Source organism: Streptopelia decaocto (genome assembly GCF_964273445.1).
Source record: "Streptopelia decaocto genome assembly, chromosome: 20".
Lineage (NCBI taxonomy): Eukaryota > Metazoa > Chordata > Aves > Columbiformes > Columbidae > Streptopelia > Streptopelia decaocto.
The window spans coordinates 4,299,106-4,316,642 of record NC_138675.1 but is presented as its reverse complement, the minus strand read 5'-3'; the positions used below and the strand labels follow the sequence as shown (position 1 = coordinate 4,316,642).

At 41.1% G+C, this 17,537-nt stretch overlaps 1 protein-coding gene across 1 annotated transcript in view; it reads left to right on the top strand.

Annotated features, from left to right (window-relative positions):
• The window catches only part of PEX14 (peroxisomal biogenesis factor 14), a 66,832-nt gene that overhangs the window by 15,488 nt on the left and 33,807 nt on the right, over positions 1–17,537 (top strand). The window contains exon 3 of the mRNA XM_082070141.1: positions 16,460–16,544. Within this exon, the coding sequence (XP_081926267.1) occupies positions 16,460–16,544 (85 nt within the window). The remainder of the gene's footprint in view (positions 1–16,459; positions 16,545–17,537) is intronic.

Genomic DNA, 17,537 nt, shown 5'->3' with positions numbered 1-17,537 from the left:
TCTTATACATAAATTATCTTAGAAAAATGCACATAAGACTTGAATAATGTAAATACATTAATGCATTTAATAATTTAAACATTAAAGCGCATTCAGGAATTCGTGGCAGAAGCTGCTCTGAGATAAGGAACGGTCCTGGAAGTTGTGTGTCCCAAGATCGATGGCTGGTTTCTCCTTGAGAAAACTCTCTGGGGAAGTCAAGCTGTGCAACTAGAGTGATCGTCTGTCCTAAGAAATCCCAGGACATTATCCAGCTCTTTTGCTTTTTGCCTCCTGTTCTCTCTCTACCACATGCATGAACACGTATGTGCAGAATATCTCTTGGTCCAGAAATGGCCAGTGTGGATTTTGGCATTTCCTTTTTGCATGTGTGCTGCCGTTTGTCTAGAAATTGGGTGAAACAGCTTCAAAGAATTAAAGTGTCTCAGCTAAAGGCAAAATAGTAGTAAATGCTGAAGAAGCTGCATGCAAGAGGTTCCCTGGTACCGTGCAGGGTAGGAACAAGAACTGTTTAGACAGTATCTGGACTCTGATCTACCAATTCTCCTGGGAGACAGGAACATGGAGTCTTAAGTACCAACAGTAAAATGGAGGTCCTGTTCTTGTAGGGCATTGCATGGTCCTGTAATTTAGACTCCAGCCTAGCTGTTGGGAAGACAGTGTCAGTTGGAGAAGGGGAGGCTTGAGGAAATGGTGCTCTCCAGGAATGCTTGGCTCTTTCTTGGAGCCCTGAAAATCACCAAGTTGGCTCTAGTGTCGTGACGAGGAAGGGGTTTTTTTTCTTTTCTTGCCTCTCTACTCTTTGGATTGAAACACCTTCAGCACTGTAGCAGCACCTGACTGGCACACCAAGGTGCCCCTCATGCCAGGCGTTTTCCTGAGGATTTTGAGCTGTGTCACTTTTACTGATGTAATTAAGTTGGAAAGGTGGTGTTTCAACCCCTCATGCTGTTTCCCCTCGGTTCATAGCTTTGCTTTCTTTGCCTCTTGTGCAGGCAGGTGCTTTGGAGGTCATTTGCACCCTATAGCCCCACTCACAAAGTGGTATCAGGTATCTTGCTTAGGCCTAGATACTGATGGAACTAATGATGGAACTAATAAAAAAGAGCTTAGTATGATCCCAAAGGGAGAAGAGTTGGGTTGGTTAATTAAAGGAGCCTGGCACAGGGCACCTAGTAATTATAGGTGCAAGAAGTCTGAATTTGAAGAGGTCTGTGCAGCTGGAGAAGGATAGGGAGGCACCCAGAACTCTGCAGGCTATGGGCAAGAATGCAGCAAAACCAGATCTGGAAATCAGACTCTGGCAGAATTCCTTGGTGAATTCTTATTTATTCCATTTTTTAATGAGGACCTGAATCTCTCCTTATGCATTTATGGTTTTGCATGCACATGCGTATGTACAATTCCAGTTACACCCTATGGCGGAGAGGTTGATTTTATTAAAGACCAGAAGATTGAGAGACAGATGTTTTAAGAGACACAGGCCTTGCCCTATAGTAGTTTGAAATAATTAATGCTGACTGCTGCATTGGTTGTATTATCGATGCTACTGGGTCTTTATCTCAAGCATCATCTCAACACCCATGAGTCTGTATCACTGTAGGGCAGAGCTTTTAAAGGCAAAGGGGCTGAGGCCACCAGGGCCTGCTGGGAAATAGCTCCTAAACTCTTCTGTAGGTGTGGGTGGGGAGCAATGCTATGTCATCACATTGCCACCACCAGTGCTATGGCTCTTTATAGTTCAGTTCCTTAAAGCACTGTTTCTCAAACTTAGGTTCTAACCCCCAAAGGGATGCAAGAGACTTCAAAGGAAGTCACAAAGTCACTAGCCAGTAAACAACTTTCTACTTGTAATTGCCATTAGGAGTTCGGTTCCTCCCAGTTTGAAGAGTTAGCATTTATTCCAGTAACTCTCATTTTCCTGAAGGAACTTGCTGCCATTTTAGCTGAGGAATGTGGGATGAGCCACCACAACAGATGAGTGCTAAAGGGAGTCGAGCTTGCATGAAGTTTGAGAAGCAATGCTTTACCAAATTTTATTTTCCAGGGAAAGGATCTGTCAACTTTACTTGCTGAAAAACATTAATAAATACAGTTGTTTCATCCCCAGGGGGTTTCTCCGAAGGCCCCATCTGGGGAAGGTAGGACTGACTGTGCAAAAATGTATCCTTTGTTTCAGTGCTCAGGACTAAAAGATGAGGCAAGCAAACTGTGGCTCTTAATCTAGCCTTAAAGTGGATCACACTAGAAAATTAAACACTGGTTCTAAGGGATCCTAGTTCAAAAGATGAAGAGCACCAGTTTTGTCAAACTATTGGAGAAGATGGTCCGCAGAAGAAAACTGCTTTGAGAATTTGACTTGTGTACTGCCTATATGTATGTGCTCCTTGGCTGTACTGAGTGCAAAATAAACAAATGTGAACTTGAGACACTTTTTTTTTCATGTTGCAATGGACATGGGGAACAGTCATGGTCATTTTTTCTGGATCAGGTGGCTTTATAGCTTCTGATCACCCGTATAAAACCAGAGCTGAATGCCCTCCATTTTCCCATCTCAAGCAGGCAGTACCCTTGCGTACACGGAATAAATTTTGAGCCTCCCACACCTGAAAGGGAGAAGCATCGCTGGTGGTAGAAAAGGGGTGTGTCTGCTGCATGTGGGAAGCTCCTGCAGGGGATTTTTCATAATCCAGGGCCTGTTGAGGAGAGGGCTTGAGTGATGGGGCGCTCTGGACGTGGCTGCAGGGAAAACAGGAGTGGGTGGGGATCTCCCTAGGCTCTCATGGCTTAACGGCCACATTTAGTGGATTTAAGAGGCATAAGCATTTATAGTAAATTCTACTGCTATACCAGAGCCTGCTTTCTGCGCTTCTAGTTTTGTCTCCATGGGGGTATTCTGTTCTTGGTCCCATTTCACAGCCTGAACTTTTCCCCCTACTTAGAGGATTATATGGGGCAGAGATGTAAGAAAAAAGAGAATCTTGCCACTGTTCCGCCTCTTTATAACTCCATGTATATCTATCTGTGTGATCTCACAGGGGCAAAGCTTTCTGCCTTCCAAAACCCTGCTCTGAAATTGCTGATTCAAGCAGGTAGCAACTTTAGGACTCCTTGCAGAGCAAACGCCTCTTGCGTGCTCCCCTGGCAGTGGGATTTCCTCTCTGATTTATCATGCTTGGGTCTGCTAGTGTCCCTTGACTAAACTGGGCACGGTGCGATGGTGTGAAGGTCATTTTATATATGCCATATACATTTCTGGAGACATGGTGGGAGGGTAGGACATCTGAAGCAGCATATCCTGCTGGGAAAAGGAGGAAGAAAAGGATAGTCTGGCTCTTCTTTTTACAGCGTCTTGTGGTGGGATGAAGGTTTTGACAGCCTAATTCAGCATTTAGAGAAAGAACCAAGCAGAAAAAATCCCCCTCACCCACTCCTTGCAGCCCAGCTGTGACAAACTGACAGATAATTAACAAATCAAGACCTCCTATTAGCCTTGTCCCTGATGCATTAAAGCAGCTCCTATGTTGCATGTGTCCTTTAGCAAACGCATGTACTTTATGGCTGCAGAGTGAGGCAGGTGAATCACTCTTAAAAGGCAAAGGATTCTCTGACATGTGAATGCACAAATATTTCCAGGAATGGAAGAAGTTGTCTCTAAAAGAAAATGGTGGGCAGTAGGTGGAAGAGCTGCACCAGGACTGAACAGAAGCTACTCCAATGGTACGGGCTGTGTATGGAGTATCTTCTGGGAATATAGGACGGAAAGTGATGTACGGATTTATTATTGGCTCCATCTTGTTTGTACAGCGAATGACATAAGTTGAAGCAGCAACTGGTAGGGCATTTTTTTTAACTGGGACTAACAAAGCTTGTAAAAATTACATGTCAGGAAATCTGGTTTGTGGTAGAAATAGATTTAATGTTCAGACCGTAATATTATGTTGTGGGTGGTGTATTGGTGTCCTTTCCTTTCTGTCCTCAAGTTGTTGAAACTGCATGGGTAAGCCCCAAATAAGCTGCCTTCTCTTCGCTATAGCTCCACTCATTTGGAGAAGAATGAGGAAAAGCGTCAATATCCTTCTAGTTCAAGATGTTAAATAGACACAAGCCGTTGGTTCAGCTTAACACATGTTAGAGGAGAGAGAGAGATCTAATTGCATCAAAGCCACTCTTAAGTTCATGTATGTGGAGCCCATCAAGCTGAAAGCATCCAGACAGCATCTGCTGTTATCAAATCACTCTTGAGTCGAGCTAATTAAAATAGAGCTTCATTTTTCTGAACCATTGTTTGGCAGGAATTCGAAACAGGTCTAACCCAATTTCTGTGTGTTTATGAGCCTTTATTACATCAAAAGTACTTTTCTGTAAATGTACAGGGCAGTGTTAAATGAATTGATCCGCACTGTATCACTGTAGATGCACTATGGACTTCCTAATGATTTCTCTTCTAGCTTTTTCCAGATACAGCCCAGAAAGCTTGCTTTGTCCCTTATCGTGTCATCTTCTTTCTCTCTTTTTCTTTCTGTCTCACTCTCAAGAAAGTAAATGTCCTTGTATTTCTTTCTTTCATATCCTCTTCCTCCACTCTGTTGGGATTTTTGTATTATTAAAACATTTACACATTTGCTGCCACATGCAAATGCAGAATAATAAACCAGGACTCTTTATACTCCAGACAGTAGCAGGAGGGCTCTCACCACTGATTCTTACCCAGTACTCATCCATGTTGATTACAGGGGATGGAGAGGAGGGGAATCTAAACATTGCATTGTTGAATCTGTTTGATACAGGGTTTTTTCCTTAAATTTTTATTTTAAACATTTTACATTTCAGTGTGCAAATTCTAGGTATCACATTCCTCTTCATAATTTGCTACATACCAAGCACAAAAGTTAGAGAGATGTAGAAATTGTTCCCTGAAGACAGATTGTACTCTTTGGCATCTAAAAGCTAATTCATGAATATTCTCTGTAGAAAGAGAATACCACACATAGGGCCAGTTCAGAACATCTGAGTGTGAGTAGCAGCCCAGTGAAACAGTAAAGTCAGGAAAGCTGTTCCTATGATATTCTTAAGTCTTAAATTTATTTCTGAGCAGTGATTCATATTACAAAAAAAGGAAGGTAAAGATTAGCATCAGGTAAAAATCCTGACAGTGATCTGTCATGAAATCTTTTCCCTAGAAAGGTGGTGAAGACTTTTGGACTTTTAAAAATAGATGGGACAAAATACAAATTATTTCTGGAATATAAATATAAGTTTAAATATACTTTGTGTATAATTCAAGGAAGTTTGCTTCTTTTAACTCAGTTAACTTTTCAGGAAAGACAGGCCAGCCAGGCGTGGTGGTGGAGTTGCTCTTTATGTGAGAGAGCAACTCCAATGTATTGAGTATTGTCCAGGCACGGATGAGGAGCGAGTTGAGAGTCTCTGGGTGAAAGGGACAGGCTGGCAAGGGTGATACTATTGTGGGCATCTGTTATAGGCCACCAGATCAGGGTGAGGAGGTTGATGAGGCCTCTACAGACAGCTGAGAGCAGCCTCACAATCATGGGCCCTGGTTGTGGTGGGGGATTTTAACTTCCCAAGAAGGAGTCTCCTACTCTGGAGACATTCAAACCCATCTTCTTTTCCGAGATGTTCAAGGTGTACAGTGGGTACTTGTCTTTCTAGCAACTGTCTCATCAATAGGGTCACTTTCCCAGCCAAGGGACATGAGACGATGTCTTTGAGACAAGAATTTTTCATAGAGCACAACAATAGGGGTAAATCCAGATACTCTTACATGCAAAAGTAATTCAAACAACATTTCTGCTCACGTCATGGTGCGTACAGAACGAATGTGTCAGATCTAAGAATATCTTCATAGGCTTCTCAGCATTTCCTACATATACAATCGTTGCTGTAGTTGCTACTGCAGAAGGAAGTTTGCCATTCTAGCAAGAAATGCTCTCTTTTTTGTTTTACAACAACAAAGTCAAGCATTTGGACTAAGGATCCAAAAGCACAGGAAATGCATCTCTAGGCTCCTCGTCAATTTGGGACCTAATGAAATATAGAAAATACTCAATAAAAGCACCTTTATTACTTTAAATGTTTAAATGTGGAGTTTTTAGCCATCAGGTTAATGTTTTTGTATCATTTTTTGATTTGATTGTGAGCACTTTTCCAGGTATCTCTGCCACTTGAGCACTAATTGGATTTCCACAGATAAACGGTGCTAGCTGCAGCCCTTACATCACTGTGTTTTTACTTCATCATTATTTTATTTGTTTTTACTGTAAAGGTTAATAAATCTTGGTGTGTTTAGAGTATGAAACAAGGCAGGCAGGCTAAGAACTACAACACGAAGGGGTGAAGTTTTATATGCTCCTTTCTCAAGTCTGAGGGGTGGAAGGAAAAACAGGGTGCCCTTTGTGGTGTTTCTAATGGGCTGCTGGGTATGTTAGTCAGCCAAGTAGCCATCCATAATCCTTAAGATAAAAAGCGTTGATCTCTCCACTAGTTCTCAGACAGAGCTGTAAGGCATTTGAATTGGGTTACCATCGATTTAAGAAGGGGAGAAGACTGAGTAGCATGGGTCTGCTTAAAAATGGATATGTGGGATTTATTTAACTTCATTCAATTTTTTAAAGAAAATTGGAAGCCTTTCAGTGCAAGTGCACCTGAGTTCCCTCTGGACTCTCAAGGAAGTTAATATAGAACTTGCCAATATTTTAGGGAAGAACTAATTGAATGGCAGATTTTAGTCAAGATTTAGGCTGCAAATTAATTTCAGTAAGAATTTATCAAGGTCCCAGACATTTGCTGTCTCACCTATTTGTTCAGGAAAGGGTGTAATTTTTCCTGTTCTCATGATTTCTCGGCAAGCCGTGCTTTCCATCCGTGAAGACAGTGTGGAGGGGCTTTTTGGCCTAGCAGGACTGAAACTAGTGCATTTCAAACACTTCCCTCCAGTTTTGGACTTTTTGGCTTAATAGAAATCGATTCAACAGCCTGTACTTGGGCCAAAGCAGCATTAGAAACTGAGTCTCTTCTATTACAAAGAGAGAAAAATGCCAGGTACGGAGTCTTGAGAAGACTGCAGTGTTATAGGCTCGAGCTTTCCCTTGTGCCAGTTCTCCGTAGCAACAATGGCCATTCTGAAATTGGTGTTAATCCCTTGCTGTGGTACGGATCTGGATTGCAGAGAGATTGTTGATGCTTTCTGCAGCATTTGTCAAGGAAATGGCTGCTTTATTTTTTCCTGAAGTGAGTAACTGTTTATTAATTTTTCAGCACGTAAAGAGTATAATTGTAATAGCTCCTGACATGTACTGGCTTTGCCAAGGTTTAAGGGAAACAAAAAACTGTAGAAGTGCCATCTTGAACCTTCTCTGATTTTGTAGGCCTTCATGGTTTGGACCCAAATTTCTGTGTAGAAACTCAGCAGGAGCACCCTGGGTTGAGTACAGCTCTCTGTAGAACTAATTATCTTGGACATTTTAACTCGCTTTAGCATGGTGGGGTCTTATTCAAATGTTTCAAGAGAGAGGAGCTGGTGATCAATACACATTATTTTTTTTGGTACATACAGTGCTGTATTGGTTGAGCTGCATCCTGAATTTGTCGTATACGCTTTGTTTCTTTAAATAGTGAACTTAACATCCATGAAAAATGCCAAATTGACCCCAGGGGAAAATGAAGTGGACCCATTGTTTGCAGAATATTTATGGCATGGACAGCTACAGTGGAAATGTTCCTCATGTTTGCCCTTATATTTTGTTTCACTCCTGTTGTAGAGCAACCGTCCTAAGGGTTGACAGGGAAGCTCAGTTGCTTTTGAGGCTGCTCATGCAGGTTCCTACGTATGAAGGAGAAACTCTGTGATGTGAGCTTTCTGTTGAGAACTGGACAAAGACAAGGGACGCAGCTGCTTTCGAATCTATACAATTATTCCACTTGCAATCCCCGTAGACTAGGCAGCTCTGGCCAATCGGATTTCTTGCCCCTTACTTAGTTTTTCCCTTAATGGGGCAATTAACAGCAGGAACAAAGTGCATGGTCTGCTCAGTCTTTATTATTATGTGTGTTCTAATAAATGTCTAGGAGGCCAGTTGCAGACCAGCACCAAGCACTGTGCAAATGCAGAGTAAAAGAATGATTCTTGTCCCAAAGAGCTCTAAGTGAGATACTAACTTTATGTAAAGGTCTCCCAGTGTTTTAAGTCCTTCTCCTTTTGCTGTTACTTCCTAACTGTTGTGGTTTACATGATTTATTGTATACCTGTCACAATTTCCAGCTTCTTTAATGTTTCCAACATGAAACCTTTTGTCTGTTAGATTCTGGTGATCCAAGTAGATTCCTCCAGTATGTTATTCATTCTGTCATTCAGATCTTCCATGTGATAATTGTTTGAGGTTTTATTGCTGCAAGGAAAACACTCAGTTTCTAATCTAGTTTTCCCATGGATTAAGAATTCTGTTAAATGGGATTCTTGAAATAGCAGGTTCAAGGAATAATAGCTTGCAGATTTTTCCTGTCCGAGTCATTTCAGTCAAAAATACCTTCATTGCATCTTCCACAGATGGGTTCTACTTGCAGTCCTCTTGCACTAAATCTAAACCATTGTATCACTAGTATTTTTTGTCCCTTGACTATGGAATTGGAAGGATCTAAGTCTGAACGATGATCCTGTTCTGGTGCATCTCTGATTGATTTAGTCTTCTAGAGTCTACCATTCAATAGCGATTTGAAGTACTCGGGCACAATCGTTAGACGTGACACGGACATCCTGTCCTTATGTCATCTCCTAGCTCTCTAGCATGTGAATGAACCTCCAGCAGTCCTTGTCTGCCTTGTAGTTAAAAGAATGAAAATGCAATAAATTACAGCTTCATTGTTTTTTACATTCCGCATATGTGAAGATAATAGGGTAAAAGACATTTCTTTCAAAAGCTGTTGTATTTGAACTCTTTAGTAATGGCAATATGAAGAGGGTGCTGCCATCCACTCCACTGAAAGCTGTATCATGCATTTTATTTAGTTCTGGAGCCACAGAATGATCTTAGTTCTGCTGTAGTGAGCATCTTGGACACTGAGTCATTACGTGCCTTTGGAGTGATTCAGCTCAACAGCTTGACACTTGCATTAATTTTACAGCACAGAGCCTTGGTGATCTCTAAGCTTCCTTCTGTAAGGAGGGAAAAGCGAGATGTATAAATCGGATACTGTCAGGAAAAGTTATAAAAATCAGATTCTCTTTAATCAGTTTTGACCTTCTGCCTTCCCTCTGGCATCTTTCTGAGGTCCTGTTGAATCAGCTTGTTAACTTTATCATGGCACACTGGCTTCACCCGCACTTGGAACCTACTTGTATGAGCTGCTGACCTTCTAGTCCATACATTATTCACAAAGATCCAGTACATTCAGTGCTGAGGTTATTGCCGGTTTTATGTAAACAGAACTTCAAATAATTTGCTGCTTGTTGGATTGCAAGCGTTATTCCCCCCCAGCTGCACCCACCCCACCTCGTTCATCTTGCTGCAATACCTTCTTTGGTGGTACTGGTGATGAGAGGAAACTTGCAACTTGAAGCTTCGGGAGAGCACAAAAAGGAGTGCTTCCTCTGAAAGTGAGAGTGTATCTTTTCCATGAGAAGTTAAAATGTTTGAACCCTAGAAAAAAGGTTCATGCTACTCATTGGTTAAAGTTTGTTATGGCTGCATTATCAGTTGAATACACTTAGTTTGCCTTTCTGCTTGTATTTAGTACATTTTTGCACCGGGTATCGCTTCCCCGTAACAGTTTGTATTGTATTAAACCTGTTGTTATGAAGTCTCATTTGGAGCTGAATTTCTTTCTGAAATAAAAAAATACATACATAGCACATTTTCTCTGTGTATAAAAACAGCGATTGTAGGTTTCATTTAAAGTCTGTGTAAAAGTTTCTTGTTCTCTTTAGTTTTATGCATGTATTACTTGAATATAATTCCTTTTAAAAAGAGGAATTTTGTCAGGATGTCCACTATGTTTTACATCGAATCAGAAAAAACTGAAGATGGCAGAGATATTTCACTTTGAAAGGTGGCTACTACACAGACGAAGTTGCTACTTTTCATAAGGGCTTTTACTCCATATATCAATGTGTTTTAAGAGAGACTTGGGTCAATAATACCATGCTTTAGAATTCCCTAAATACATATTTACACAATAGACCTTAAAATATATTAGTCTATCATGTCAGCTCCTGTACACTTCTATCAGGGATGTTTTATGTCCTTAACGTATGATACAATAAAACTTTATTTTATATTGCATTTTTCATACAAATTGTATCCTAGTATGCATTGTGGGGTTAAATAAGACTTTCACAAGGTTAAAATTAAAAAAATCTGAAGGGCGCAGGAAAATTAAGGGCTTTGCATAGGAAATATTTATTTTACTGAACAATGGGCATCTGTATGGAGAGGTCACCGAGCTGAGAGAGCCTGAAAGCTCAGGATCCCTGGAAATAGTGAGGTTATGTGAGGAAAGACTGGTTCTGTGCGAATAAAGCAGGTGGAAAGGTCACGTCTTGCTGAACAGCTGGAGGAAGCGTGAGGTGGCTCCTGAACAAAGAACTTGAGAACAGCGACTGTAAGGAGTCACTTTGTAGTGAGAATAGTAGAATAAATGAGGGGAAAGTACAAGACGGCATCTGAAAGCTGAACTGGTGGGTGGAATTGATGGGAGTAGGAGAGCAGTGCACACCGAAGGTTCTCCAGCTGCTTCATTTGGCTGGTTCCAGCGTGCGCGGGGTCCTGGCTCCGGGAGGCTGGTCCTGCGCCGAGCAGGCACAACACCCTGACACCGACACAGCTCCGCTTGCATTTTTGCTGCCTTTTATCCTTCTTTTTTTTGGTCACCCCGTTAATGTAAATTAAGTAAGGCTTTTTTGTATGTGATAATTATAGATAAATGTATTTAAAGTAGATCTGGATTTTGTAGTCCTCAGGAAAAAGAGGAAGAGTAATTTCCCCCCCCTCCCGTCCCTGTCATGTGTTCATTTTAATGAGCAATTTTAAAAAATTGAAAATAAAAGAGGAAAATGAATAGGTGTTGAACCAGCCTGTGATATGTAAATGCCAACTAGTAATTACCTAAAACCTCAATTTTCTTTCTGTTTCATCTTGCAAAACATTTCATTTCCACTGAGTGAAAACACTTCATTCGGGCCCCGCCGGCGCTGCCGCCCGCCCCGCGCGGTGCCCCCCGCCGCCGCCAGGGGGAGCGCTGGCGACGCGCGGCCCGCGCAGCCCCGGCCGGTCCGCACACAGCGCGGGAACCCGCGGCCTCCCCTCCGCCTGCTCAGCTCCCTTCGCTCCACCCGCAGCGCGCCCAGTTGTCCGGCTTGCTCGGGTTTTCCCCTTTTAGCTTTTACCGCCGACTTTTTGTTACTATTCCATATTCTTTTAGTTCTGCGCTCTTAATCACCGATACAGTTTGAAGCTTGTTTCTTCCCTTTGTTCTTTTCTGCCTTCTGTGAATGTTGCTTTAAATGGTATTATTTTTTTTCCTTTGCTCTGTTTTACGTGAGGGGTTTTTTATTGTTGTTGTTGCGTTTTTAAACTTTTCTCGATATGACTTTGTGACCAGCCAAACTTTGCACGTCTCTAGGTTCTCTCACCACAGAAAAAAATTCCCGTGGTTCTGTATGGTTTCCTAAAAATTTCAGTGAAATTGTAGGAGCTTTAAAGTGTTTCCTCTCTCCTGGCCAGCCTGTGGATAATTTCTTTAGAAGTAAGAAGCAGTTTCTGTGCAATATGAATTTCACAGGAATTCTGGGGCCCAGAACACTGAGTTGGGAAAAGGTTTTTCCTCGGAGAAGGAGGCTGGTGTTAGAGAACATTGTGTGTTAGTGTCCCAGGACCCCGACTCGCACGGAGCTCTGCCTGGAATCTCCAGGAACCGTGCCTCTTTAGTGAGATATATGGCTTCATAATTAGCCCCTTGCATTTTTTCATGAGTGCTAGCATCAGCGTTCTATGATGTGTTTCCCTGATTAACAGCTGCTTTGCAACTATTTCCGTGTGCCACCGATAACCATATTTGTCAAGTTAGTCCTGGCAGAGCGCTGATTTCTTACTAAAATGCAGCATTTCTGTTTGAAGGGGTTTTCTTGCTCGTCGCAGTGCAAGGCTTTTAAGTCAGCCCTTGTTAAAACGTAAGTTGGCTTTAGCCTGCTGCTTGTTAACAGGATTCTGGGTATCTCCTTTAGAGTAGGAGTGCAGAAACCTTTCACAGACAATTTAATCTTCTGAGCCTTGCAAACATACAGCCGTACACTGAGGGGGTGTTGCTGTAGGCTAATATATTGATCAGTTCCATTTGCCCTATAGCTGTGGCCTTCTGCTCTGGCTGAAATAGGTTGAGTGTTTGTTGATACTGCCATATTATTATTTTTTAATACACTGGAAAAAATTAATTCCAACTTCTTTTACATACGTCATGTATATTGCCAGTGTTGATTGCTTCCGCACATGTAATGTAAACTGTCTGTGCATAGTTCATGGCCTGTGCCGCCTCTGCTTAATGAAAAGAAGTGTTGCATTTAAACAGATACAGATCCACTCAGAAAGACAAAATACCATCCCTTGCAACGTATAATTCAGACCCAACCTTTACATCACAGGTCATCTCAAAGTCTCAGTCTATCAACAAATGCTGTTTAGTAATAACCTACAGAGGGTTCCCAGTATTAGGAAATCTATTAGAGCTCTTACAGGCTGCGCTCCTGGTGGCTTTTGATTCTGTTTTCCACATAGAACTCTGTTACCGAATCACAGAATCACAGAATGTGAGGGGTTGGAAAGGACCTGGAAAGCTCATCCAGTGCAATCTCCCATGGAGCAGGAACACCCAGATGAGGTTACACAGGAAGGTGTCCAGGCGGGTTGGAATGTCTGCAGAGAAGGAGACTCCACAACCCCCTGGGCAGCCTGGGCCAGGCTCTGCCACCCTCACCATGAAGAAGTTTCTTCTCAAATTTAAGTGGAACCTCTTGTGTTCCAGTTTGAACCCATTGCCCCTTGTCCTATCACTGGTTGTCACCGAGAAGAGCCTGGCTCCATCCTCCTGACACTCAGCCTTTAGATATCTGTAAACATTAATGAGTCCCCCCTCAGTCTCCTCTTGTCCAGCTCCAGAGCCCCAGCTCCCTCAGCCTTTCCTCACACGGGAGATGCTCCACTCCCTTCAGCATCTATCCAGCTGTAGGACAAGACCTGCTTCAGGATTCCACCCACCACCACTCAGAAATGTGTCTTTGTGTATCATATCACAGCAGGAGAATTGGTGGTGGGATACCAAGTTCATGGAACTGACTTGCTTTTAAAAGCCAAATACGTTGCCTTTCATTAAGAGAAATATGTACCCGATCCCATAGATAAAACCAGTTTGCTGGCCAGTGTGTGCTGGCAATCTGAGAATCAGAGTTGTGATACAATGCACATTACTCGACGGTGTCCTAATAATATAAAAATTCGTAGAAGTGTTACAAGTGGTACAGAAGTAGTATGGAACAGTCTTACCAGCTGAGTCAGAGTGCTATTTGCTGCATGATTTTTTTGGCTATACACAGAACTGCAAAGTCTTTTCATCTTCCGCCTCCTGGTTCTGTTGTTTAAATTATGGACTGCAGTTGCCCTTGTTTGTGCAAAGAAAATGATCCATAGAAGGTAGGAAAGTTCTTGTGTGCGTTTGTTGAAAATATTGGCATTTTGACGTGGCCAAAATTGCTTCATAAGTTGCTCATGTATACAAGATGAATTATAAAAATGAAGATGTTTCAGCTCAGCCTATGGGAGGATTGTTCAGAGGTAAATGCAAACACAGATACGAGCAACATGGGATTATTGGGAGGAGGAATGCACATCCAGGGTTCCTTTTTGTTGTTGTTTGTAATTGTATTTTGTTTTAAGATTAAAAACTTTGTGAATGTTGGAGGAAGTGATGCAGGGAAGAGATAAAGTAGAAGTTTATTTTGGAGTGAAATGGATTACTGAAATGTTTACATTTTTACAAGGCAAAAATAAGTTTTAATAAAGAGTTAGAATCAATAAAATGCTCGCATGGTTGTGGTTGAAATAACACAATGAAAAAATACTGCTTATTTCTTACAGGTTTTTTAGTGCTTAAGAACTAATAATTAAATATGAGAGCTCGCAGAATTTCGGGTCTGCAGGCCGCTTGTGCCTCTGGCTCCCTGGATGTGGGAGGGAGCGCTGAGGAGTTTCTGAAGAAACAAACAAGTAATTATTGTTAGAAGGAAAGTGGTTTTGATATGTTCGCATTTCTGTTGGTCTGCTCATTTGGGCATCCTTCTTATTCAGCATATTATCTTAAGGTTATTAGTCTGGGCGCTTTATATTTCTGCATCTGGCATAGCAATATCAGCACAGTTTAAATCTGTGATTTGCCTGTCACCTGCATTTCAGCTGGAGACAGATCAAGTGCACATAAATGAAACCGAAGTGTACTTTATATGGGGTATTTTACTATAGGATTTTATGGCTCAAAATTACTGAGTGTAAACTTAGTAGGAAAAATGAAGGAAAATAAGAAAAGGAAAAGAATTAAAAATACCCCATTTATTTTATCCTCCCAACTTTGAAGTGTGCTGGGACCTTGTCACATTCCCGTTAAAATAAATATGTCAATTTCATCTCTCTTCCAAATTCATTTATCATGCTTTTTTAAAAGGTGTTTTCTGCTTTACCTGATGTTTAAATTGGATTCACTCGTTTATGCTGTTCTTTGCTGTATCCCCCATGTTTTTCTTAAATGAATTAGTAATGACAGCGTACTCCATCATACCCTCTCTACAGCCACTTTAAGGGAAGCCTGGTGATCTAAACCTTTTAACCTATTAAAGATGATTTTCCCCAATTGAATCAGACCCACCACAGGTGTAATAACTAATCATTTAAACTACACCTGCTATTATGTATTTTTAAGCCATTATGCGTGTTGGATAGATGATAATTCATGTTTATTGCATTGTCCAATGGATCCGTTTTGCCTACACTAGCCTGATTAATGTATTTAAAGAAATAAGAGATGCAATTTAAAAGAAAAAAAACATTGATGGAATGCACTGAGGAGTACATTGAAAGTGCCATTAAACCCATCAGAACTTTGCTCTCTGACCAGAAATGCATATTTGAAGGGTGTGATTCAAACACAAAGTGAAACTTGGTGATTTCAGTGGTGATGCTATTTTTTTCCATCTTTTTGTGCTGTGAAAAGTTTTGAAAACCTTTTTGGAACTGAATTCCAGTGTATTTTAAGATTAACTCTTCCAGACCTACCTGACATAGTTCTGGCATATACCACGGTTTTAGGAGAAGGTTCATGCCGCTGTTTGAGGAGGAAAAACCTCTTTCGTGCACATGCGTGGTTATTTTTAGCTCTAGAGGAAGGAAATAATCTCTTCCACTAGTTCACATGGATGTGTCCATCTCTTAAGTGCTGGTAACTTCAGGCACTTTATTCCCCAATGCCACAATTGCAACAGATGTCTTTATATGTAAGGAAGGTGAAACGGCTGTTTTTCACTAGTGCAGCACCGCATATTAATATGTCTAATAGTATAGGACAGTATGTGGAAAGTTCACCTACCATGTGAAGGAAAAAATCAAATACCTTTTGTTGGCATTGAGTGGAAATGTAAAAAACTAGTGCCATTGTCATTGATGCCATTGAATATTATCCCATACTTTACCCTTGGAGTAAGTGGCTTGTTTTAAGTGCTATGTCACCTTAAAGAAGGATGTAGAAGTCAGTCTGTAAACAAAAGTCATCTGTGATTTCTGCCAGTGTGGAACATAAATTTAACTACTCACCTTCCCATTTACGTCATGAAAAGTGTCTTTTTTGGTATTTTTGTTATGTGACCCAAAACATGTGAAGTTGTTCCTTTTCCAGTCATGACAAGCTGAGGTTTATTTATTGCTTTCAGGAAATTAGAATGAAGTCAGAAAAGGCCTTAATGTCTTACAATTTGCAGCAAGTTTCATGTCAGATAGAAAGGAAGCATTTATACTGGTAAACCTACTGTTCCAGATCACATGCATTGTCTCCAGGTTACCCTCAACTACAGGGGCCCACTTAGGTAAGAAGATCACAGTGTAAAGTGACAGAAACCCCTAAGAATCTTAATGGAGTTTTTTTGTGCAGGTTGAGCTGCTTCAAGAGTAATTCAACAAGAAGCTTCTAGGTTGAAATGCCATAATTGTGCTGTCTGATTAGAGTTGAGCCACAAACTCAGATGCTTGTTGAACCATTTCTGAAAGTTGGATCAGTGTCAGCTCCAGACTGTCTCCATATGTTGGATGCGCTGCCTTACTTTGCAGTACTGAATGCATAATGTAAAATAGGAGTTTGACCATTCCTAACCCGGCTCTTTTCTCTCTTTCTCCAATCCTCCTGCCCTCGTCAGATTGTGACAGCGGTCAAGTTTTTACAGAATCCACGAGTCCGCCAAAGTCCTATTGCAACCAGAAGAGCATTTTTGAAGAAGAAAGGTATGGACTCCTAAGTTCGTGGTCTCAGTGATAATGAGAAGCTTGAGTTAGCCTAAAGCCAAAATGTATTGCTATGGAAAATTAGATGTTATGGGCAAAGCAAGTTGTCTCAAAAAAATATTTGAAGTTTGTAAGAAATACCAGTATCTTTTCTTTCAAACTGACTAGTGCAATATTGGCACCAGATGTGGAATTGTAGAATACAGAAGACACACTGAAAGTGTTGGGGTTAACTGTTATCACATCTTTTCTGCAATGAGGACAGTTTAGAGTTGTGGACTAGTTGGTCAGTTCCAGCCTTAGTGACACTGGCTTTAGAATGACCAACCTCTAGGTGAAAAGGTCAAATGCTTCCGAAGAGAACCAGAGAGAGGGATGAAGGGCGAAGGACTTGGTGAAAGTAAACAAGGTCAGGTTAAGGTCAAGCTTGGGGTCAACTTGACTTTCAGGCTGAAATGGTAAACTACTGACTGAGTTTAGCCCTTTTCTATAGCAGGGATGGAAAAGATCTTGACAAATCCTATATTGTTTTAGACAGATAGAACATACTTTGGCCATTGCCTACTGAGAATTTATTTTACTTTCTGACTCATAGCAGAACTATCTTTATTCCTTTTTTTTTCTTTCTGAAGTTTTTAGTCCACAACTTACAGTGCTTTTCAGATGAATTTCGCTCCATATTATGCTGTCTTCCTGGGACCAAATTGCTTAGATCTTTACTGCAAGATGTAAATAATAAGGACAGTCTTACCTTGGAGTTAATTACATGCACTATGGAGCACTTTAAGCTGTTGGAATGATGCTGAAAATACAAACTCCAGGTTTCAGAGGGGAGCAACACACTTCACTTATATATTGAAGTCATAAGTACTTGAGGGTACATCCAATTCTATAGCTAAAGATCTCGAGTTTTGAAAAGTAAGGACGCCTATGAAATATATGTTATTCTGTTTGGGATTATGAACTGTTTATTGAGATGCCTGAGACCTGACA